The sequence below is a fragment of the Falco cherrug genome, chromosome 3 (assembly GCF_023634085.1).
Source record: "Falco cherrug isolate bFalChe1 chromosome 3, bFalChe1.pri, whole genome shotgun sequence".
NCBI classification, from domain to species: domain Eukaryota; kingdom Metazoa; phylum Chordata; class Aves; order Falconiformes; family Falconidae; genus Falco; species Falco cherrug.
Window position 1 is genome coordinate 12,625,980 of NC_073699.1, and position 23,304 is coordinate 12,649,283.

The following is a 23,304-nucleotide window of genomic DNA, read 5'->3' on the forward strand; positions in this document are numbered from 1 at the left end:
TGCAGTGAGGGGCCCAACACTGATCACAGTATTCAAGGTGCAGCCTCACCAGTGCTGAGTACAGGGGACAATCCCTTCCCTTGTCCTGCTGGCCACACTGTCTCTGATACCAGCCAGGGTGCTGTTGGCCTTCTTGGCCACCTGGGCACTGCTGGCTCCTGCTCAGCCAGGCAAGGAGGTCAAGCAGGGGTGCCCGTACACCTTCCCGAATCACGCGCTGACCTCTAATCTCCTTTTTCCTAAGCCATCACCTTTCTGATAGGACCACAAACCAGACTGCAGCACTTCGATTCAGATTCCACACAGGAAAACAGAACAACACCAAAACCAAAACCCAACAACAAAACAAAAACAAAAACAAACCCACGAAAAAACCAACGCCCCACCAAACAAAACCAGACCCAAACCAAACGCCCCCCCGAGCAGCAGTGACCCCCACCCGACGCACACACGGTGCCGCTCGACACCCACCGCCCCCCCCGTCCGCCGGGAGCGCGCCCAGCCCCGCAGCCCCCCAGGGAAGCCCAAACCCACCTCAAATACATCGACACACACCACACCCCCCCTCGGAGCTGCCAGCTGGTCCCGGCCCGGCCCCAGGTGGCCCGGCCCCGCGGCAGGTGCCTCCCGCCCGGCCCCGCGGGGGGGTCGCACCGAGGCGGTCCCGCCGCGGCAGCCTCCGGGGCAGCTTTCCGCGCGTTGCCATTCCCGTAAAACTGCCCCAAAAAGAGTCAAGCGGAAAATACATTCAAAAATAAAGCAGCAACAAATAAACCCAAACGCCCCGCCGCGGGAAGCCCTCCAGCCCGCCCCCCCGCCGCGCCTCACCCGCTCCGCCGCTCCCCGCCGGCGCCTCCCCGGCACCGAACCCCGGCTGCGGCCGCAACGCCGGCACCGCCCGGGGCGGGGATCCCGCGGGGCCGCCCCCCGCCCGCGGCCCCCCGCCGCCCCCCGCTGCCCCGGCACGGCCCGAGGCCGCCCGGCTGCCCCCGGGGGCGGCGAGCCCGTGTCGGGGAGGAGGGCGGGGGGCTGTCCCCCATCTCCCGGCCTGCCCCCAGCCGCGGAAAGCAGCGGGGCTCTCCGTCGCCCCAGCTGTCCCCGCAGCTCCTCCGGCAGCCGGACACCGCCGCGCCGTGTCACGCGATGTTATTTTACATTTTACCGCAGCGGTACCCGTAATGGCATCAGCATCTGTCTGAAACCCAGCCACGAACCATAAACGGAACCCGGTGACTTCGCGGTTGTTGGGGTCTGTCCCCGTCGTCGTCCCCCCTGCCCCTCCATCCCCTGTCCCCTGTGTCGTCCCCCCCCGGTCCCCCCCCCCCACTTATTAAATGTTGATTTCCTCACACACTCCCTCATTAGCAAGATTAAATGCATTGATCCAAAAAGAAGTTCACCCTTACTGGGTACCTTCCCTTATAGCAGTCTTTCGGGTGTGATTTGTCCCAGCTGTAGGTAGAGAATTTGCATAGACTGGTGTAATTCCTTTTCTGGTTACACATTAAAGAAAAATTTTCTTCTACCTCCCTAGGGACTTTGCAGGAAAAACAGAAGGGAATTGTAATGGTCTGAACAAGTGACGCAGACTTAAATCTTTTTACAGAGTTACAAGCACTTTGCTCCAGCACAGAGCTAGGACAAACTTACAGCATTGGGTTTTGGTTGGTTTCGGTTTTTCATGGTTTGTTTGTTGTTTTGGGTTTTTTTTCCCCCAAAAAATATAAGATATCAAAATGGTTGGAGATAGAAAATCAGCATTTTTCATGAAACAGTGAAGAGATTTGTACTGTCTGGCATGGATATCAGATTGTTTCTCCGTCCATCTCAGTTAATCTGGGCAAGGAACAAAATAGACAGGAGCTGTTAAATACCCGTGTGCCCCAGTGTGCCGAGGTCTCACTTAGAGGCACTCGCAGAATGTCACGAACACATTTATCCAAGGAAAAGAAAATCTGGGCTTATAAACCAGCTTTCTTCTTGCCTTGGCCAAACCACTGTCGGTGCTGCTTGATGGTTTAGCATTCCAGCCAACTCCAAATCCGCCTCTTTCTACCCTCTCTAACCTGTGCTAAGATTTTAGGATTTAGTAGGTGATTTCCGTGTGCAGACAGACCTGGAAGTTAATGTTTATCTGGTTGCTGACTCATTAGAGAAGAGAGATGAAACACGCCTAGTACAAACACTGCAGGTCAACCCCTGTATCAGCGAGTCCGTCCCGCTTCCCCTCTCTGCCCTCTTCTCGCGGCATTTATTCAGCACCTCAGTGCAATCTAAAGAGTAATACCCTGTGCCCTTCTGCACGGGCTCTTAGGGGGAATACGCCCTGCGACAATGAAGCAGAGAACACTTTCTTGAAACCTTGAGGTGTTTTTTTAACTAACACTGTCCATATGCCTTTTCTTCCTCCTTAAGCTCCCTTCTGGACCTCTTCCCTGAGTAGAGAGAGGGAGAGCTCCCTCTACTACCTTTTGCCACTTGTAGGCTTCGGCAGGAGCATGTTGACTCTTCTCCTTGCAAGTTGCTGAGACGGGACAGCCTGTACCCACCTCCGTCCTCTGGAAGCCCCTCCTTGGCCTGGGATGCGGACAGCTCTGGTGGGATTGAGCCAGGTAACACACAGGCCTCCTGCACTCTGTGTTGGACCGGTCAGGGTGTGCCATTCCTGTTAGCTGAATACGAGTTAGGATAATCCTAAAGAGAGCAAGCAAGGTCTAGGTCTGAGCTGGGCTCAACTGCAGAAAGGGGAATATCCGCTAACTGGAAGGCAGTTTCTGTTACAGACGGGGCAGAAGTAGAAACATGATGCTACTAGGGTTCAGAAAGCTTCAGAAAGTGCGAACTTCCCCAAAATATCTTGGAAATCCATACAGTGAGCTAGAGAAGGCCTTACTTAGAGTATGCAATTCAACGTTTCTGCAGGAGTTAATGTCTCCCCTTCTTCGCCTCTGAGTGGGCAGCACCTCTGTGGAGACAACAGGAGAGCTCCAGGGAGCTGAAGCTGGAAGCAGCCTGATTCTTTTCCTCTAGACTTTCTGGTCATGGCATTTTGCAGACTTTTGTGATGCTCAGACAAGGCTATGTGCTGACAGCAAACTTCTACTGTTAAGAATACTTACGATATTTCTTTCCTTTAGGGGAGCATTATGAACTTGCCTCTAACGTGGACCTCCAGGATTTTCTGCAGGTCACGGCCTCTCCAAGCTGCTGGCATGACTGTCACTGCCTCCCTCTGCTTGTACCCACAGGAAACTGCATAGCAATTGCAGCAAAAGCTTATGCTGAAAACATTGCTAAGCAAGTGTGAAGACATTACTGCCTCTGTTTAAACCCACAAACGAGCAGAAGAAGCAACTGCTGTCTTCTTGCTCTCACTTGCAGGTGAGCAGCAGGATTATAAGCACAGCCCAAAAGAATATAATTCAAAAGGAGTGCGAAAAGGCTCTGCTGAGACAAAGGCTACAGCATCCAATGCAGTAAAAGTAGGAAACCTGGGTGCAGAACTCATGAGAGCTTCACTCTTCGGTTTTTCAAGTCCATTGTTAAGTCAGGAGCAACTTCCCTGTTTATCATCATTTATTACTATTACAAGGTCAGGTATAGTCCAACTCACAGGTAAAAGAAGTGCCCATGCACTATGATCTGCAGCACAGCAGCTTTCTAAAGCTGATCACCATGAGATGCCAAATTTAGAGCACAGCTCTATGAACTTACCAACACTCCTCTTTGAGTGGTTAATTCTGCTTCGTTTTTCTTGCTCAGTGAACCAGTCTCTGTTCTTACTTGCCTTTCCATCATGTCGCCTCTGCATGTCCTTTCCAGAGTATCCCCCAGCTGGCTTTCTTTCCCCTGACTTCTTTTGTTGGGGGTAGAAAAAGAGTCTCTACAGACTCGGCTCGTCTTTGCAGATCAACAAGCTGTGAAAGGATCTGGCTTCCTGTTTCATTTCCGTTAAAGTTTTCAAAGTCACACGGGCTGTGTATGCTTCTCCATATCCAAGCCACAAGAAAAAAAAAATAATCAAGCATAAATCAGCTATTTATAAAGGTCACATTGCTACCTCCCTCTGCGTCTTTCACATTGTTTGAGGGCTGGAGATGGCAGGGTGATTTTCAAACTGATGTACCACCTATATGTGGGTTTTATCTTGGCGGTAGTCCTCAGAGAGTCACAGCCTCTTCTCTTCAACTCCAATGTCATGTCTGATTGCTTAGCATTTAACATTGCTTATCACACAATCAATGCGCTTTCTGGAGAAACACGCTGACCATGAAAAGGAAGCAGGTGGTCCACGCAAGCGTCCCTTCTCTATTAAGATACGGACTGTACTATGTAAAAGTAAAGTTTACACAAACATGATAAAATCCCTTCATAAATACAGGATTTTTAACAAGAGTAAGCAAAGGGTCCCTCAAGAGATTCTTTGCTTTCCCCTCCTCACTCATCATTTTAAGTTAAATGAGACCAGCGGTTTCTCTACAGTCTAAGACTACTAATTGCTTCTTAATTACACTTTTGGAAGATATATCCCAATACCATAGCTTACAAGTTCACTAAATTCAGACTCCCGCTCTGAAAATACCCACAAGTTCTTGTTTCAGAGGCAGAAGCAACCATTTGCCCTGCCAGATTCCTCTTCTGTTGACTGTCGCTCCATGTTACAGATGGATTTTGAAAAAAATTGCTGGAACTTGTGTGGTTACTGATTCACATTTCTGTTTCATTGGAATGTTGATTTCCCTTTCTATATCTTTTATTACATTATTTTTGTTAAACTAGTTTTAAAATGCTACTTCTCCATTATCACCCTTGGATTAGGAGCATTTACTAAAGCAAAAATAAAGGAAATTTGGAAAGGTGGGGTTGAGGGGGGATAGCCGTTACTTATATTACATTATGCTTTCTGTTTGTTCACCTCAGGAGCTGAAGGTGAAATCTGCTCTCCCTGCTCCAGTCCAAGGCTTGGGACCCGTGACTACAAGTCTGCAAACACTTCTTATTTCACCATTTACTGTGGAGGAAGGAGGAGGGGAACAATAAAGAATTTTCTGTCTTTAGGTGTTTACTTGCTGCCTTTGGATGCTCTCATGCTATGCACACATTTATATGTATACATGCATGGGATATTTTTGTCTGTGTTCAGTTTCCATTAGCAGAACAAGATAGTTCTGAGAGGGGAAAAATTGCGGGCTGGCTACAGAACCAGTGCATCTCCAAGGGGAGATTTGGAAAGAAAATTAGTAGGAGAGAAGAAAGAAACACTGCACATGCCCTCTGTTGCTTTACTTGCTTATCATTGTTATTTGTTTGTTTGTGGTTTGTTGGGGGGTTTTGGGTTAGTTTTTTTTTTTTTTTAATAAAGGAAAAAAGTAAGCTGTTTAGTTTAAATTATGCAGTGAAAATTAACTGTCTTCACTGCATTGAATTCCCTTTCGTCCTTTTACGTTACTCTGTTGGACTTCTCAACCCACTTTTGCCTGGTAGGTTGGTTTGCTGTGGCCAGAAACAGTTCTGAATGTCTAGCACTCCCTACTCATCTGCTTTTCTTGGACTTTCCACATTCTTTAACCCATGTTTCCCAACCAAGCATAGCTGGTTCACCTGGATAAGTCTTTAATAATTCTTTAGGCTTTATCTAAGCAGGAAGAGCATGGATTACCTCACTTCCCTGCTGTGCTGGGGCATTAACATTTGCCTGAGCTCTGCATTTCTTCCACGGCCATGTGAGCATCTTTAGGGCATGGTGAAAATGCTGGGACATCTGAACACTCTGTGTGGTAGTGATCTAGGAACTTTGAGGAGTTTTGGAAAGTGATGCCATCTTTGCTCCAACAGGATCAGGTGACAGGCCAAAAAGGACTCCAAAAGGGAGAACAAGACAGACTAGGACCTTCTGCACCCCTTCCTTGCAAGAAAACCTCAGCTGAGCTTTGGAACTGGACTAAGCTAAAAAAAAAAAAAAAAAAAAAAAATTCCTCCCCCTACACCATGTGCCTTTTTTTAAAGTAGAAACAGCCACGAGTTTTTTGCAAGGTCATGGGGGGAAGAGATAGACAAACCTAAAATGGAAGGTGATGAGTTTGGTGTGCCAGAGGCAGCGACCACCTGGGCTGACATCGTCTGCAAACTAATAGCCATGTTTTACCAAGTAGCTAGTGTTTGCACTCCTGCCTGTTTGCACTCTTTATCGCACTCACAGGCTGACGAGGAAATTTCCTTTGTCCACCCCCATGCTTCTGTGGTGGGCGTTATCAGACGGCCTCTCCTACCCACGACATTCCCTTGTGGTTCTGTGAGATGTACAAAATGAGGTCTGCATTTGACTTCACCACAGCTCAACACGTTTGTTTCCCTGTTTGCCAATGATAGGAGAACTGCTGGTCTTCAACAGCCGTTGGGAAACCGAAACATGATACGGCACAACCATCATCCAGCCAGCTGAAAGCTTTAAGCACAAATGCTTTAGAGATGCGATGGCTGCCTGTGTCCCAGAGTTGCGGGCAGTTTCATCTCTATTACTGAGCTCTAGAGCCAACTTCTTCCTTTCTTCCTGCTTTCTCCCTTTCTCCCAGAAGCAGACTGAGGTTACAGAGACAAATACCCCCAAGTTCTGATTGCATGTAGTCACTTTGGTTCTGCTGTAACAAGTTGTCCTACCCTCTTGTCTGTTACCTAGAAGAAAATCACCCTTTTAAGAACAATTATTCTTACCGTTGGCAACTTTCTGCTGCAGCTGGATCGGCTGGGAGCAGGAGAGGTGCTGTCCTATGCAGGTGCACAAAGGGCTACTTGGTGGGCCAACATGTTATCCTTTTCCTTCTGAAGACTAGTAAGGGGACTAGCATCAATACAATCCACTTTCTGGATAGATTTGCATTTCAGAAGCACCAAGCAAGCTGTTGGTGCAGAGTTGCCTCCTCCTAGTGCCTGAGCTTGGGCACAGGAGATCAACATCTTTGGGAAAAGGAATCCCTGCTAAAAATCTGTGACAGGCCTTGCTTTTGGATAATTCTTTGTAAATCAGGTACTTCATACTGAGAATAAGATACAATATTATGGCTTCTTTGTCTTTAGAAATGAACACGAAAAGACTCGGAACTCAGCTGTTTCTCCTTCAGGCTGTAAGATGTTACTGCCAGAAGAAACAAGACACAGCTTATTTGTAGGCAGTTAGGGTTTTGTTGTTTTGTTGGGTTTTTTTTGTTGTGGGTTGTTCTTTTTTTGTGTGTCTAGTGTCAGTGTCTGGCTTTGGAATAGTGACTAAATATTTATGTTTTGCTATGCACTTTTGACAGCAGCAACTCAAAGTAAGCATTTTAAGACCTGGGTGCTGTGACTCGCTGAGGCTACAGATCTGCAGATCTGAGCACCCCCTTCCCTGGGCTTCTCCTCTTAAGGAAAAGGAGTGAGCCGCTTTCTGCTGGCTCCATGAAGAACCGCAAAAGTCATCAGTGGCGGCTTGTTTTGTACTGAAACAGCAGAACAGGATCATGAAGGGGAAGAAGGGAGCTACTTCTTTTAGGAGGAAGGAGTCACCTCAATTCAAAACATTAAATGCCATCAGTGAAAAGAACAAAGTTTCTTCAGAGGAAGTCTGCAACAAGCAGGAAAGTGAAACAGATGTAAAAAACAAGGTCGTTAAGGGAAAGCAGTAGCCTGTACACAGAAAAGCAACAATGCTGATGGAAAAGTATGGAGACGCAAGGGCTTGAGCATGTACATGACCCTTTTCATATGCATCTTATTGATCAAAATGACTTTTAGATTAATAGAAACAGTAACAGAAGATGTTCTTTTCTGAAAGATGCTTTGTGCAGCTAACAGTTTGCTCATTCTGAATTGCAAAGGTTCTATTTTCCATTGCCTTTTCCCCATTTCCTAACAGAATCACCATCCACGCTGACAGCCGAAACTAATGTATGTGCTTTTTCATTCAGCAGGTCAAAACAACCTACTGCTAAGCTAATATATGCTATACTTTATAGATTTCACAACACAAAAGGAAGGATGACATTAAGTTTTTCTAGTTAGGATATGAGGCAGAAATTCAGAGGATGAAACTATTTTTGCAGCTGCCAAAATCTTATGCATCCTCAGAAAATCCTTTTACCACCTGTTAAAGAAAGGGGAAAGGAAGTAAGAAGCTTTCTCCATCTGTAAAGCAAAGCTTGATGATTAAAATTGAGAGATGGTGAAAATACCATGGTGATGGAGACTCTTCAGCTGAACGCACAAGACCCGCTGTGAAGAGAAGCAGCACTCTCATCTCCCTTTGCAGTCACTGACAATAAAGGCAGAATTCTCCTGTTTGCAAGGGATGTCAGCACCTTCCTCACAAAGGATTCAATGATTTCTTTTTCTCTATTTTTTTAATCAATCTTATCGTCTTCAACATTCTATTTAGACTGCAAGTATTAGGATTTCTACTTTTCTGGCAAGTAAATGACATAAATTTTCTTTAAAAAACAGTCAGTGTTGAGAAGGTAAAAATGAAAATTCCTGGCTGTTCCCATGTGGCTTCTTCTCAAATATATACATACACACACACTTTTCCCTGCACCCACCTTCCACCACAGAAATTTTGTCTCAGTGAATTTTGTCTCTGGCTTTGGGTGTTTATAGGATTTCCAGACACCCCCCTGGCCCTGCAAGACTGGTTGTTCCCTCAGCACGTCAGGTGTGCAGAGGTCCCAGCTGCCACCCGTGGGTATGCACAAAGCAGCCTGTGCAGCCTAGGTTCAAGGTCTGATCCATGCCCGGCAGGCTGGTTTCCAAACATCATTGCTACAAGTTACAGGAGTCAGGAGCTGGTGTTTCATTTCAGACTCTTGCATCCATTTTACACAAGGAAGGTGTGGATTTTGAGTAGCACTAGAAGAACTTCCTCCTAAGTTTTGGAGGAGGAGGACTGCATCTTGGATTCTGTCTTTATTGCCTCAAAATTACTTCTATATTTAATCATATCCTCCGAACAATCTGGATTTACATTACATCAGAATAAAGCTACTTTCTGTGGCACTTCAGTTTGACAGTTTGAAGGTACTCAAAGCTGCCACTAAATTTTTATGGGGAGTTTTGCATTTAAAAGGATCATTAACTATACAGTCACGTAATTGGATTCTCATGTCACAGGTTTTGTTTCAAAAGCTCAAATGGTTTCCACATATCTTCATAAACTTGTTTTAGCACTTAGAGCATAAGTGCATGACAAATTGGGAGGAGAAATGAAAAGGAGACCACCTAAACTTCCATTTTTGTGAGGGAAGGGATCTCACATGCTGGAGGCACAGCAGGAAACCAATGAGGAACAGAATGTACAACCGTTGCTGCTGTTAAATATAGATCATCCTCAGCTCTGAGGCGCTGAAGAGCCTTGCTCTTGGGGTCTCTTCTGCTAACAAGTGCCTCATGTTTCAGAGACACCTCATCTTCAGGAAATTTCAAAGAATTGAATCAGATGAGGTATTCTGCCACTTTCTCTAGCTACTGGAAGTTACTCTGGAAGGTGCTGGAGCACTTCTCTACAGGTCATACAAGTAAAATGTTGCTGGATTTATATATTTTGTTAAAGTTTTTAATTAGTTCTAACAATCGTAAAACACACAACTCTCTTCTGCCATCAGCTGTGTATTACAAGTTCAAAAACTCAAGCAGACAATTCTTTACGCTTTGCTACATTTGTTTTTTCCAAGCAAACGCAGGCACAGTCCTTCCTCCACTGACCTTCAAGTATTATTTCTAACACAAAATGTACTAGCATGAGTTGTACTACCGTGAGTCAAACAGTAAGACTACAACAGCCTCATGGTAAGGTAAGTATCATATAGTTATACTTCTTTCCACTGGCAGTATTTCCAGGAGACGGACTTCATAAAAAGCTACACCCAATAGTAAAATTTGTGCTCAATAAACAAATACAGAGACCTGTCATAAAGTCCAGCATGGAGATCAGCCAGAAACGAGCCACCGCTTTTAAGCGGCGCTATGTCAGCTGCAAATGAGCAGCTCAACAGAAGCTGATACATTTGTATAGTCAAACTAGTAGGAGGCCCAAAATGCCAAAGTTAAGGCTGCTGATGGTGGCAGGTTTTGCAAACTGAACAGCCTGGGTCTCCATACATGCACCCATCGTTTTTGAAAGCACCCCTCCGCCCCCAAATGTAACATTAGATTTGTCTTTTTTATGGAATTAATCAAAACATTTGAAAAAAAGCAGCCCGGGTATGGCTGAGGGAATGGCAAATACATGCTAGCTAGCTTCCATACCTCCCATTTTCCTCAACAGAACCAAGGACAGGATTTCACAGTGCAGAGACCTCTGCTACCGTCTTCTCCATCGCCTGACTGCTGTGATAGCCTTGCTAAAGCAAGCAGCACTGTCACCAACAGTTAAAGCAGTTTTGGCTTTTTATATAGGAGCTCCACAGTGCGGAGTCAACTGTCTGACTAGAAACTGGAAGCTGCAGCATGCCCATTGCCATGACAGATTTAGGATGTAATGGCTGCTTGGTCACCTCAAAGGTAGGCCAGGACATGCAGTCTGCTTTAAAACACGAAGGTGACGACACTAGTCCATACAAATTTTTATACAAAACTTGTTCACCTGCTGGATTCTCCATGCATACAGATTGTTCTCAACAAAGCTGCTCTCAACACCTGAGTGCTTTGTCCATAAGGCAGGGTACTTTGCACACAAAGCCGTGTCCTTGTGGTGCGTACAGCCCTCCTGCCCCTCTTCACGCCCACCACCAGAACTGAGGACAGGCAGTCAGCAGAAGAGCGTGAATTCCCACACAGCTCTCACGATTTGCCATTTGTGTCTCCTTTTTTTCTCCCGACACAAGCATTTCTACGTCCCCCACGGCCAAGAGCACCTAGGAAAGACCTTTTTAACTGTTCCATAATTAGCAAAGAGCCCGTTTGCCTTTCCTCTCACCTCTTTCCTGGTCTAGGAAAGCTGTAAGTATGTACAGAAGGGAAGAATCTGGAGAAATACAAGTAGACATCTCGGGGCACCAGCTCCAGCAGAGCTCCCCAGAGTGGTACAAACAGAGCTCTGGGGATGGTGTCCTCCAGCAGAAAGATTAGAACAACAATCCCTGCTAAAGCTAATGGCTTTCAGTGTAACGCTTCTCTACAATGAAATAACATCATTTTCACTTCCAGTGGCTGGAGAAACTCAAAATAACTCAAAATGCTACTAAAAAAACCCAACCCAAACCAAACCAAAAAAAAAACCTTGATGACAAAAAATAGCTGCAATAAGGCAGCGTGGCAGATACCCCAGGACAACACCACAGCATAAAAGAGAAATACAACAGCTGTTGATACTTAAGACAACCCACCCTTATACTACTTCATTCTAGAAGACCTCCAGCATTTACACAGAGATGTATTCTTCATCTAATACCCCCCTTTATCCAATGGGAAAGCTTTTTCCTTGCACCTCTAAAATACAACAGAGGTGGAAGCTCAAGTAACATGGTAGAAGTTGATATTTCTCTGCCTGACTTGGGCAAGAAGTCAACATTTGACATCAAGCCAACTTAACCATGGAAAATTAAATCCTGCATTACATCAGACAGTAATACCAAGGTCCTGAAAAAAAACCCCAACTTTACAACTTCGGCTGCAGCTTTCACGCTATTAGATTCCACAGCATGCACATGTAGCTTCAATGCTTCTCTTCTGGAAAAAAAAAAAAAAACCCAAACCCAAAACACTTCAAATATGGACAGATTGTCACAATGTTTGCTTGCTAACACAGGGTCTGATGTGTGATAGAAATTATAAACTAGAAAAGCAAGACTGTTAGAAAAAATACTCAGGTTATCCGGGAATAGATGTGCAAAGCACATAAAGAGTTTCCGTGGCACACTGAAGTAGAGAACAGTTCACATCTGAACTAATGGAAAAGAGCATTACCATTTCCTCTTTATTTTTTTCAAACCGACAGATGGTTTTTAGGCCTTGTAGAAGGTTACCCCTCTCAACTCTTACAGTTGACTAGCAGAGAATAGTTAAGTTTCCTGATTATTTGTCAAACCAAACGTTACAGACTCAAGAGGAAGATTCAGCTTTGATCAAGCACCTGCATTACTTACCTAACCACGCACAACTGGAAAAGTCACAGCATGCAAACAGGAACAGATGTTTGCTTTCACAAACAAATGCCACCCCTGCCCATCCATTCGGAGGATGAAAAGGAATCATAGTCCTATCAGCCATGTACTGACTATCCCAGAACATTCTTACTCAAAGTTACTTATAATATCTTTATTAAATACCAAATATTTTTGTTTCTCTGAACTTTATCTCTGCAGTCTCTTTGGAATATTAGCTTCCAAGACAAGCAGCAGATACTTCTAGGGGAATGCTTTTAACTTGCACAGCAGATTATTTTGAAAGGATGCCATCTATTCCCAGTATACTCTTATCCTGCCTCCACTAGATCCATTAGTTGATCATAAATTACTGGAAATACTTTTTAGAGTAAAAATCTTGATTACTATTTTGCATATTTGAACATGTTTCCAAGCCAATCCTCCTCTTTCCCATCTCCAGGGATTATCATCCTCTTCAGCATTTCTCCCATCCTGCTCCAGAGATGTTGAAGGTTGGCTGCAACGTATTTCTCGTGGCTGAACTGCTGGATGGCAGTGCACTCTCTAAAGCCAGCCATGGTCTAGCAACAGGCAACTTACAGCCAGTACAAAGCGGCAGTAAATAGCACGGTATCAACGTGGAGAAAGAGACATTAACTTCAGATACTGGTTGTAAAGCTCCATACCAAAAAGCAGAACAGACACAGGCAGCCGTGTCACGGTTTCTGTGGGTGCACCATCCTTCCCTCGGTCAGACTGTGAGGTGGGGGCAGGGATCAGATGCACAGTTAAAGTCAAGCATTGTCCGTGCCTACTCCTAAGGGGGGTAAATTATCATTGGCATCCTAGTAAAACATGGGCAAGCCACCTCTTTTCTGTGTTTGCCTTCCATTTTTCCCTTGTTTCTCTCTGTAGTCTCATTTCTCCCCAATCTCCATCTGTCTTGGCCTCCCTATGTACTTTTTGAATTGCTGACTGTCTTAAATTGGGCATGGGACCCTTGGCTTCTCCAAGACACCAGGCAGAACAAGCTCATGCTGTTACCAGGTCCTGCAACTGCCAGGTAACCAGTGAGATTAATTCCCCAGGGTCACACCATTAGATCATTTAGTTTTGACAGCTACCATGTATGAAGATTGCCCTGGAAGGTTTGATTTTCTGCAGAACAAAGGACAAAGCTGAAGTTTTCTGTGAGCTATGAAGCAACCTCTCGACCGCAGAGATGTGCTAGGTGGAAAAGAAAACAATGACATTGATTTCTTGACTTCTGGCAGAAACACATGGCTATTGGCCCGGCATAAACTCTTTTAAAAAACCCATTAAATTACCTGGAAGAAAACAACATTAGAGGAAACAGTTATTAATCTCTCAAATACCCCGGGGGGGGGGGGGGGGGGGGGGAAGTTTGTCAAAAGGTGAAGCTGTTACAAGCTCAGATGATTGCCTCATCCATACCATGACCACCAGTGTAATAGGAATTCAGCCAGTATTTTCATACCCAGAAATTCCCTAGAGAGTGGGATGAGAGAAGACAGAGAGCCTCTTACAGCAAGGAGATTACTCCCCCAGTGGAGGTGCTGACCCCTATTGCAATCTTATACTTAATCGTGCATCACATATTTATACTGTATCTGCACTTCATCAAATAGAGAAAAAGTAACAGAGTATAAGCAGGTGGAGGCCTCGAAAAGGAAACAAATAGCTAAACATGAAGCAAAAAAATCAGCAAAAAAATTAGTACTTAATCCAAAAAGGCAAAGACTAGACTCACTTTAGACTTGAGAACCATTTAACACCCAACCTGTAGGATGGAGTAAACCAGCAAGCTTTCCATTCTTTGCAAGCAGGTCTGAAAAGTGAGGCAAGATCCCCAGTTATCACCTACAACCCTTAACCACAACAAAAGCAGCAATCACCACCAGATTTACCCCCTGTCTTTGTGAAAGAGCCTTGAAAGAAATGAGTTTAGGCTTCCATCAAACTCCAAAAGCAGTGAATAATTTTCATGTTCAGGCATGTTTTGGTGGCAATCAAGTTGATTCTCAGGACACCCCATCCTAAAAGCCTCCCCTTAATACTTCATGATGTATCATGACATTCTTTTTCCGTCAGTGTGAACCAGTCAGGACTGTCCACTAGCATGTAAAGCTTCCAACAACAGCAACAAAAGCTGAACTGATGGAGGCGTTAACTCCTGTAACAAGCTCAGATCCTCAGCTTTGAGTTTTCCTGGCAAGCAAAGAGTCCAGAACCCTCCAAGTCCCAGGAGAGTGCTCCATCACCAAAGAAGGAAGCACACTCTCACCATCAGTCTTGAGAGATGGCAAATTAAATGACATCATTCTGCAAACACTCTGTGGATCTTGGCATCACTGAAGGGAAAGTCTGAGAGCTTGAAGAACCATTCACCTCAAGCGATCACATGGTCTTCAGCAACACACAGGCAAGCTGTCTAAAAACAGGCAAGATAAGTGATGTTCATTGCTATTTGACCAGAAGGGATTAGGCAGATTCCCAACAGTACAACAGGGCAAACTTTCAGCTCTTCCTCAGTATTTGAGAGTAACGCTTGGGATAGCCAACCCTTGTAGAGGCCGAGTTCAGGATGTGCAAGTGAATTCCTGGTGGTGACTACTGCCAGGTGAGTCTTCAGGAAGCTTGATATGAAATTTCTGCAAGTAATCGTTGGAGATACTCCTGACGTGTGATTTTGGTGTGGGAACGAGCCTCCTGCTTGACACAAGTAAATCCTTTTGTTGAAGTGAGGGTGGTCACTAAAATCAGTGCCTGAAATTTAAGTTGGAAGTGAAGAGTTTCAGCCTAATCAAGTCCAAGGCAGGTTACAATTTCCTTCCTCAGGGTGAGAGGAAAGAGTTTGATGGTTCCAGGAGCTGGCAAGAAAACCGCAAAAGCAGTTCTTGAAAAAGTCAGGGGAGCTATGCTGACTATCTGAGTAGTGAAATGAAGGCTAGCAGTAGTCAGCTTCTATTTGTTTAATATAAGAGATCTCCATGCGTGGTTTCAGCAGAACAATCTCTCCCTAAGGCAATCGTAATGGTTCAGACTTCAGGTTTGTCTGGAAAATAGAGCAGCTGAAAAAAATTAAATGAGAGAAAATGAATGTTCATGGGGGCTGTGCTGAAAGGGGGATCCAGGTTTTCCATGTATGATCATGGGCTCTAAATCGACCACTGACGCTCAACTTGGAAACACGAACTCAAGATTTAATATTCTAAGAATTATCAGCTCAAAAGAAGTCAAAGCAAGGTGAACTCTTGGAATTTTTAGAAAAGGAACAGAGAACAAAGTGCTGTTTTAGAGCTGTGTAACTCATGATGCACCTATATCATGAATATTGTGTGAGCTTTGCCTCCTCCCATCACAGAAAATACACAGCTTGGAAGAACTTGGGGAAGGTTCAGAGGAAGGCAATTAAGATGGTAAATAGTTTCCCCATGAAGAATAACAGGCTAGTATTCTTTAGCCTGGTAAACAGGTGACCAAAATAAAAGTGAGGTAGAAGACTGTAAAAGCAAAGGTAAGGGACAAAAGTTGGGGAGAGGAACTGCTCATTGCCTTTTACACAAAGCTTCAGAGACCTCAGAGGAAGATGTCAGTGGGTTCTTCACACAGTATAGAGTTCAACTGCACAGCCTGTTGCTACACAAAGTTATGACTTCGTGCCATTGTAAAACAATAATTAAGTAATCCTCAGTAGACTTCTCTTCCATGAGATCGGTTCATCAGGAAGGCCATTTAGTATGACAGAGGAGAATACGCTGGGGCAGTAACGGACAGAATATCTTTGGGAGGCTGGAAATTGAGTTTGTAAAGATTAAAGTGTTGCTTTGCTGTTAAGGTTTCATCCTTTTCGTAGCTCAATATATTCATCCTCTTTGGGTGGAGTGTGTTTTCCTTCAGAAACCCAGAAATTTCAAGCAGTAAGAACCAGTACATTACCACAGGCACCATGATGGAATCTGAAGCTACATCTGCTGCAACCAATACAGTTTCAAATACCTCACTTCCTCAAACAAGGATGAAGAGTCTCTCCAGCAGTCAAGAGCAGAATCATAGACCTTTGAGATCAAGTCCAACCGTTAAGCCAGGACTGCCAGGTCCATCACTAAACCATGTCCCTGAGCACCACATCTATGTGTTTTTTAAAAACACCTCCAGGGATGGTGATTCCACCACCTCCCCGGGCAGCCTGTTCCAGTGCCTGACCACCCTTTCAGTGAAGAAATTTTTCCTAATATCCAATCTAAACCTCCCCTGGCACAATCTGAGGCATTTTCTTCTCATCCTGTTACTTGTTACTTGGGAGAGGACAGCAACACCCATCCTGCTACAACCTCCTTTCAGATAGTTGTAGAGAGCAGTAAGGTCTCCCCTGAGCCTCCTTTTCTCCAGGCTGAACATCCCCACACACATGTTAAGCAGAAAACTCACTAAAAAAAGCAGCTTTCAGATTACTGCTCTCAACAATTAGACAATGAAGACATCATGAGTACCTTCTTTCCTGAAGATAGCTCGAAGAGTTCATGTACTAAACCTCAGATGCATCTCTAGCACATTTCATCATTTTAACCTACAACTAGTAGGGAAAACAGGACGCTCGGTGCTCTTCTCTAATACCAGGGTTCGTAATGGCTTCTGTTACTGGAAGGCACAGATTTGCCGATGGGAGTTTATTATTAGCAGGCTTGGTGCTGGCTCTCCTGACACTGCTAGGGAAAAGGGAGGAGATCAGAGTGCTCTCCTCAGTAACTCCAACTGCCCCTCCGCTCCCATTCCCATGAAACTTTTTGGATAAGGCTAAGGGAAGTGATTTCGGGGAGATGGTAAGTGTTCCTGATCTGAGGACAAAGACATCATGAGAGCAGCATATTCTCCTGTTCCTGCACATCAGGCTCTTAGTCCCTGTGGCAGGCCAGCAGAACAGATCTCATGCTGGTACTGATGCTCAGCATTCCGGCATGGCACAGAGGGCCACTGAGTGCATTTATTTGGGAAATGCTGAGGTGACCGCTAGGCACATGAAGCCTGAGGTGCTGAGTATGAACCTTTGCTTGCCAGGAAGGAGAGTGAAGAGCAAGCACTAGCTCCTTTGCAGTGATGAGAGATCATATGCTCTCGCATCTCAGTGCACACAGAAAAAGCCTTTTGCCTTGATTGTTTGGCCAGACGGGAATGTGCAAGAAGTACTGGAAGTACAACCTCTACAGATGCAAAACCTACCTGTTAATCTCCAATATAAGCCCCATCAAGATTTAATTTCAGAAATAAATTCGGAAGTTTTTCCAGTGGTGTTGACAAAAACACTACAATACCTGAAGCTGGTTTAAACAAATACAGAAACTTGATCTTACCTGGTTCTACCCACCTCCACGTGCAGCTGAATCCCTACAGCAGCAGAACTAGTAACACACCCACACTGAGTCTATACACGCGTGGGAAGGCTATATAAATTAAGCCTAGCTCATCTTGTGGAGCGGAGCAGACGTGGCAGCGCTCCCTGCACACTAACCTCTAGCACACAAATAACACTGTTGTTCACCGCAAAGACCGGCTGTCCAAATACTTCACCAAATACCGGCTACTCATAGATCTCACTACCCACAGGCACTGGTTAAGTATATTCCTGTCATCATTTCTCTTGAGATTTTGGGATCCATGGGGCTTAGCCTCAAGTCAGACATCGGTTTTCCCTTTGGTAACGTTCGTTTCTCACTCGCTAGCCCCTCTGTTTGATGGAGTCCTCCATGACGCCCCACTGCTGAGGAAGCCCGTGTAGGGTGGACTGTACGATCAGTACGTTACATGGAAAGACCATCCCATTATATTTTCAGGCATCTTCTACTACTGATCAGGTCTGCACAGGTCCTGAAATCTTCAGGAAGCCAGATGCTTTTGCTGTGTCAGTCTGGAGGATCTCTGTTGTGCCCTGGCCTGAACACGCTTTTGGGTTTGAAGGAAAAAAAAACCACAATTATTTTTTTCTTCTATTCATCAGCACATTAATAGTCCCATCTGAGAATGAGGATGACATAGATAACGGACCTTCACACAAGAGAACACCAGACTCTCCCAGCCCACTCCTCAGGAGCACAGGCAGGTATGTGTCAGGTCTTCCCATGAGGAAGACCATGTAGGTTGCTTCCCTGACCATGGGAATATCTAGCCAGGCTTTCTGCTTAGCAGTTGGCACAATGGTTTTCAAGTTAAGCTGTGTCATGAAATGTACAATCTCCTGCGCTCCCAAACCCTGCTTGACTGCCATTCCCTACGCTCTACAACATTCCTGGATCAGAGACCTCACACCAGCTGCTCTGATCCGTGCTGTTAGTTTTCACTCTCCATCAGCCTGCGGCGCTGGTTTGTTGTGTGCAGGACAGCCAACAAGAACTGTGCCCAGGTTGAGTCCAAGTGGCATTAAATTCCCTGACTACGCAATTTAGCGGATCAAAAGGACCTTACACATAACTTCTTCAAAGCATGTGAAGAGACATCAAAGCTGAGGAGCCCATCATTCAGGCTTTCTTCAGCTGGAAGCTCTTGCATGGAACAGCAGCTTTTGGTGCAAAACCTCACTCTGTCAAGATGTTAAGTTTCCCAAGAGACAGGGCTCACAGAGAGGGCCAGAAAGAGTGCACTCTCATTTAGATACGAGTGGAACATCCCTCTGCTACTTAAAACGTCTACAAATGCATCATTTCTCTGTATAGCATTTGGGTAGCTTCTCCCCAGTTTAGTGTATCTTCAGTCAAAACCAAGTATTTTAGCCAATTCAAGGACACAAACTGTTCCATGGAGCATGTTGCCATCTATTTCCCTGTCATGGCAAAAGCTTCCAAAGGCTTATCCTTGGCAGTACATCCTTCCTGAATAGTCTCTGCCCCTCTCAATTGTCTGTCTCAGTAGCACATTGTGAGGAACAAAGGGACTGTTTCATCACCTGACAGGTAACAGCAGAGAAGAAAGTGGGAAAAAAATCACATATACAATGCAGTGACAAGCATAAACGCTCCGTATCGTTCCCTGACCTTTCACTTCATTTTGAATTGCAAATGGATTAATGATAACAGAAATGGGAGAGATAAAGGTGCACAATAAAAAACTTTTCTCCTTCATTTCTTACATGATGCAAACAGAGTTTCGCTGCAAACCCCAAGCCTTTACAGTTGGAAGTAACTTTTCTTCATAATGAATCTGGAATGCCTAAAGGATGTGGGAAATCTGTTGCCCAGTTTAATATTAAACTGAAATATGATCCTTTGGTCTTTAACTGGGAACATCTGGTAGAAGACTCTGCTGGTCAAAAACTGCTAGCTAATAAAGACTATAATGAATTTCCACAGTTAGAGAGTTATGCATGTTTTATATAAAAGCAATCATGACACTACAAAGCACTCAACACAGAGCAAAGGCAAATATTATTTTGTAAGGCATGAAAGAAAGATACATCATTGCAATTTAAAATTAGTTTTATGGCAATAAAATAACGTGCTTTTTTTCTTTTTAAATACAGAGCCGAATCAAAATATAACCAAACCTAAACTTCCAAACTCCTTAAAGCAAGAGATCAGACAAATATGTCAAATATGTTTAATTTTTTTCAAAATAACTGATGGCAAAATAAAATATTTACATCACGTCATACTGTGTAAACATGTAACGTCACTGTACAAAAAAATATACATGCAAAATAAAGCAAAAATTTAACTAAAACAATAAAGGAAAATAATACACAAACATAATGATATGAGGTTGGTACGAATACACATCCAGTTCCAAAGTCAGTTGTTTTCTTTTAAAAAGTTTCTGTACAACTTTACAAAAAAGCCAAAACCCAAAAAAGGAATAAATAGAATACAGTGGAAGCCGCAAAGCTCTAAACTAACCCAAGCTAGGTTATGGCTTAAGACCCATATATCTAACTACCGTGGGATGTCAGCTTGGTTTCTTTTAAACATGGCATTTCACACAAACATAGATGACAACACACCCTTATGAACTCACTGATGCACAGAAACCCATCTCTGTCTCTTTAAATAGCTCACGTTAATATTACTTCAACCTTAAAAACAGTTACTAAGACAATTACATTACGTGTCAGATTCTCGTCCTCTGACCACTACTTTCTGAATGTATTCTTCACCAAAGAGCACAAAATTCATTTGTTCGTTTCACAGAAAGAAGTAAACACAGATTTGAAAATTCTAAAAAGTAAGTAAGCGTTGAGACTGATTTTGGGAAAGTCAGACTTTGGCATTTTGAATATAATAATACATTTTTTAAAGTGTCACCCTACTTGTTAACCAGTTTGAGATCTGGGATACGAATCTCTCTCTCTCTCTCTCTCTCAAACAATCCTTAAAACTGACTAGTCGACTAGATTCTATGCTAACCTTCATCTTAAACTAATAATGACAGTGTGGCACAACACACCCACCCCTGCCCCCCCAGAAACCCCAAACACACAAACAAAACCATAAAGCTCGCCATACTAAGTATGTGCTTTTTCTATATATTTATTACAGTTACAACAGAGGTCCTCATAAATAGTTGCATAAAATGTTAAAGCCACAACATTGCACATGATATGAAAGAAAACAAAATCCCAAATGAGTGCATTTACAGTATTTCATCCTGCTGTATACTGCTTGACAATCGGGCCAGCAAGCTGGGCACCAACCCGAAGTCCTTTTCTAAGGGGCCAGTGAGTACTGACCCAAACTGAAGACCCGCACAGTGGCATACCACCATTTAGGAAGGAGGGGGGGAGGGGAAGGATAAGGGGAGGGGGGAAAAAAAATTACAGACCGAAGGCAGGTAACAGTCTATATACAAGTAAGGCCTACATTTTATCAGAGCAAAACAATTCATTCTATTTGTATGCAAAAACTTTGAGGTTGGATGCACTTAAAAGCAGAGTCTGATCTCAGTGCACTGCTACGTGAGATACATACAGGCGAGGCAACTGGAAAGCTCTAGGACCAAGTGAAAATCGGATGTTATAAATGGAGACCGTACCAACGGGCAGCCATTTTGGTGAGTCTTCTCCAGGCATAATTTCGTTTTTGTTTAACACCAGTGCTTTGAACATAGGCATTTCTTCCTTGAATAAATCTTGAAAACGGTAGTTAAGTTCACTTGCAAAATTCAACTCTTGGTTTATTAAAAAAACTATTTTTTTTTTTTTTTTTTTTGCAGAAACCTGAATAAAATACTGTTACTGTATCGCTCGTGACTGCTTTTTTGCAGAGTACAGTGCTATCATCCTCCACCCCAGTGAAGTCTGCATCGCCAGTCCCCCGCGCCACCCTGCGCGGGTCCCCCTGGAATGCGTTTGCACACGAACATTCGCTAGCAGCTGGTTGGCTCGGGGTTCACTTTCCTCAAAATTCAAGTCAACAGCTGATCGCCAGGAGTTTATCTCCAGTCTGATCGATTGGCAGGAGGAGTCTATCTCCAGTCTGATTGATTGGCAGGTGAAAGAGAATGAGAGAGAACTTCAAGCAAGGTCAAACTCTTGGCAAGAGCCTGCTCTGTAAGAAGTTTTTAATGCTACGGATGGGTCGAACATCATTCTGGTGTTTTCGCCGCTCAATGAATGAAGTCAGTCTGGATATGTCAATGCTGTCAGCACTTTTGCTATTCCCCAGCTGCAGCCATTGCTCCTGGAGGGCCAGTGCAGCCGAGGGACGCTTAGCTGGGTCGTCCTGAAGTAGGAAGCATACAAAATCTTTGGCCTTCTGGCTAACTCCTTTGAAGTAGTCATCTGGGAAACTAAAGTCTAAGCGGCAAATATTCAGGCAAGTTTCCTCTACACTTTCATCCAGGAAAGGAGAGACGCCACTAAGAAGGACATAAGTGAGCACTCCAATGCTCCAAACATCTGAAGTGAGGGAAACAGGATTTCCGAGTATAATTTCAGGAGCTGCAAACTCTGGGTTTCCAAGTAACTGATGGATATAATATGTGGTATTGAGCTGGACTGCGTCTCCAAAGTCAGCCAGTTTTATTGTTGGCTTAGTGGAACTCTGGTCCACCAAAATATTTTCAGGCTAGAAAACATAAAAGCAAAAGTTAAAATTTCTTTTGTCAAGTCAGTCTAACATACACTTAATGCTCCAACATTAGCATTTCCCAGCCAGTGCCTGCCAGCTCAGGAACATAACCAGCTGCAAGCCACAGGGGTTACTGCTGAAGGCTGGCTCTGCAAAGGTCCTAGGCAGTTCTACCAAGGTTTCCCCCAGACCAACTGGCAGGCAGTTTTTTGCCAACTGCAGTATGCAATGACTGTATTTTAGCTGCCAGCGCTGTAATTTGCGTAGGAACTACAGTTCTGTCAGATAATACCGCAGAGGCTCACAACTGCAGCTCTGTGTTTGGGAACTTACACTGAAAGAACAACTACAAACAGAGTGTGAATAAAGCGACTGCTGTATTTGCTTTATGACAGACTGGAAGACCCTGTCAGAATTTTCACGATGCTTTCAACAGAATTCAGCTTTACTTGGTGAACCTTTAACGTATGGCAGCTGTGCACTGTTATGAGACTATGGTAGCAGAAGATCCTGTTGTATGCACGTGGCTTCAAGAGAATTGCCCCGCTATTGTTGAGCTGAAAGTGGAATTACATTTATGGTTTTATTTTGCTAAGATCACAGCTACAGCAGCAGTAGCTCCAGAAATAAGAGTGACTTATGTACAACTAGTTTTTCATTAGCTCACCTGTATGTACCCCGAGACTGGAAAAAGTACTGATAAAACTCCACATAGCAGTAGAAAAACTTAAATTTTGGGTCTCCACAATATGCAGACCAGACTGGTTCTGCTTGGAAAACACGAGTATGTGGAGGGAAGATGCAGGCTCTTTTTGCTTTCTCTCACCACTAACCCCTTCTGCCTAAAGAGACTTTGCCTACAAAGATGACTTGTCAATGCTAAAATTCCTTATTATTCATGTACAGGTGGAAAAAAAGGTGTAAAGAATAAGTTCTTAATATTCAGATTAAGACCTTCTTATATAGTTTTTCCTACAAGAACACATCAAATTCTTGTGGCTCAAGTAAAATTCAAAGGGTAAAGCAGAGGCTCAAAGAAGTACCATTCACATAGTTATTACAGCCTTCAAAATGCAAAGATGAGAAAGAGATTGGCAGGAAGAGAGGAAAAGCAGTGTCTTTCACAA

General features: G+C 44.1%; 2 protein-coding genes across 11 annotated transcripts in view; both read right to left on the bottom strand.

The window, feature by feature from the left end:
• Nucleotides 1-4,165, bottom strand: part of OTULINL (OTU deubiquitinase with linear linkage specificity like) — a 51,188-nt gene extending 47,023 nt beyond the window's left edge. The window contains exon 1 of one of the 8 annotated variants that reach the window (XM_055704438.1): nt 3,715-4,165. In XM_055704438.1, coding sequence (XP_055560413.1) covers nt 3,715-3,811 — 97 coding nt within the window. In that variant the 5' untranslated portion in view covers nt 3,812-4,165. Of the gene's footprint in view, nt 1-828; nt 970-1,173; nt 1,199-3,714 lie in introns of those variants that run through there. The other 7 variants (XM_055704439.1, XM_055704441.1, XM_027812975.2 and 4 more) reach the window with 7 other exon arrangements.
• Nucleotides 4,166-19,698: 15,533 nt separating this feature from the next.
• Nucleotides 19,699-23,304, bottom strand: part of TRIO (trio Rho guanine nucleotide exchange factor) — a 255,684-nt gene continuing 252,078 nt past the window's right edge. For all 3 annotated transcript variants that reach the window (XM_055704044.1, XM_055704043.1, XM_027812968.2), the window contains one exon: nt 19,699-22,174. In XM_055704044.1, coding sequence (XP_055560019.1) covers nt 21,632-22,174 — 543 coding nt within the window. In that variant the 3' untranslated portion in view covers nt 19,699-21,631. The remainder of the gene's footprint in view (nt 22,175-23,304) is intronic.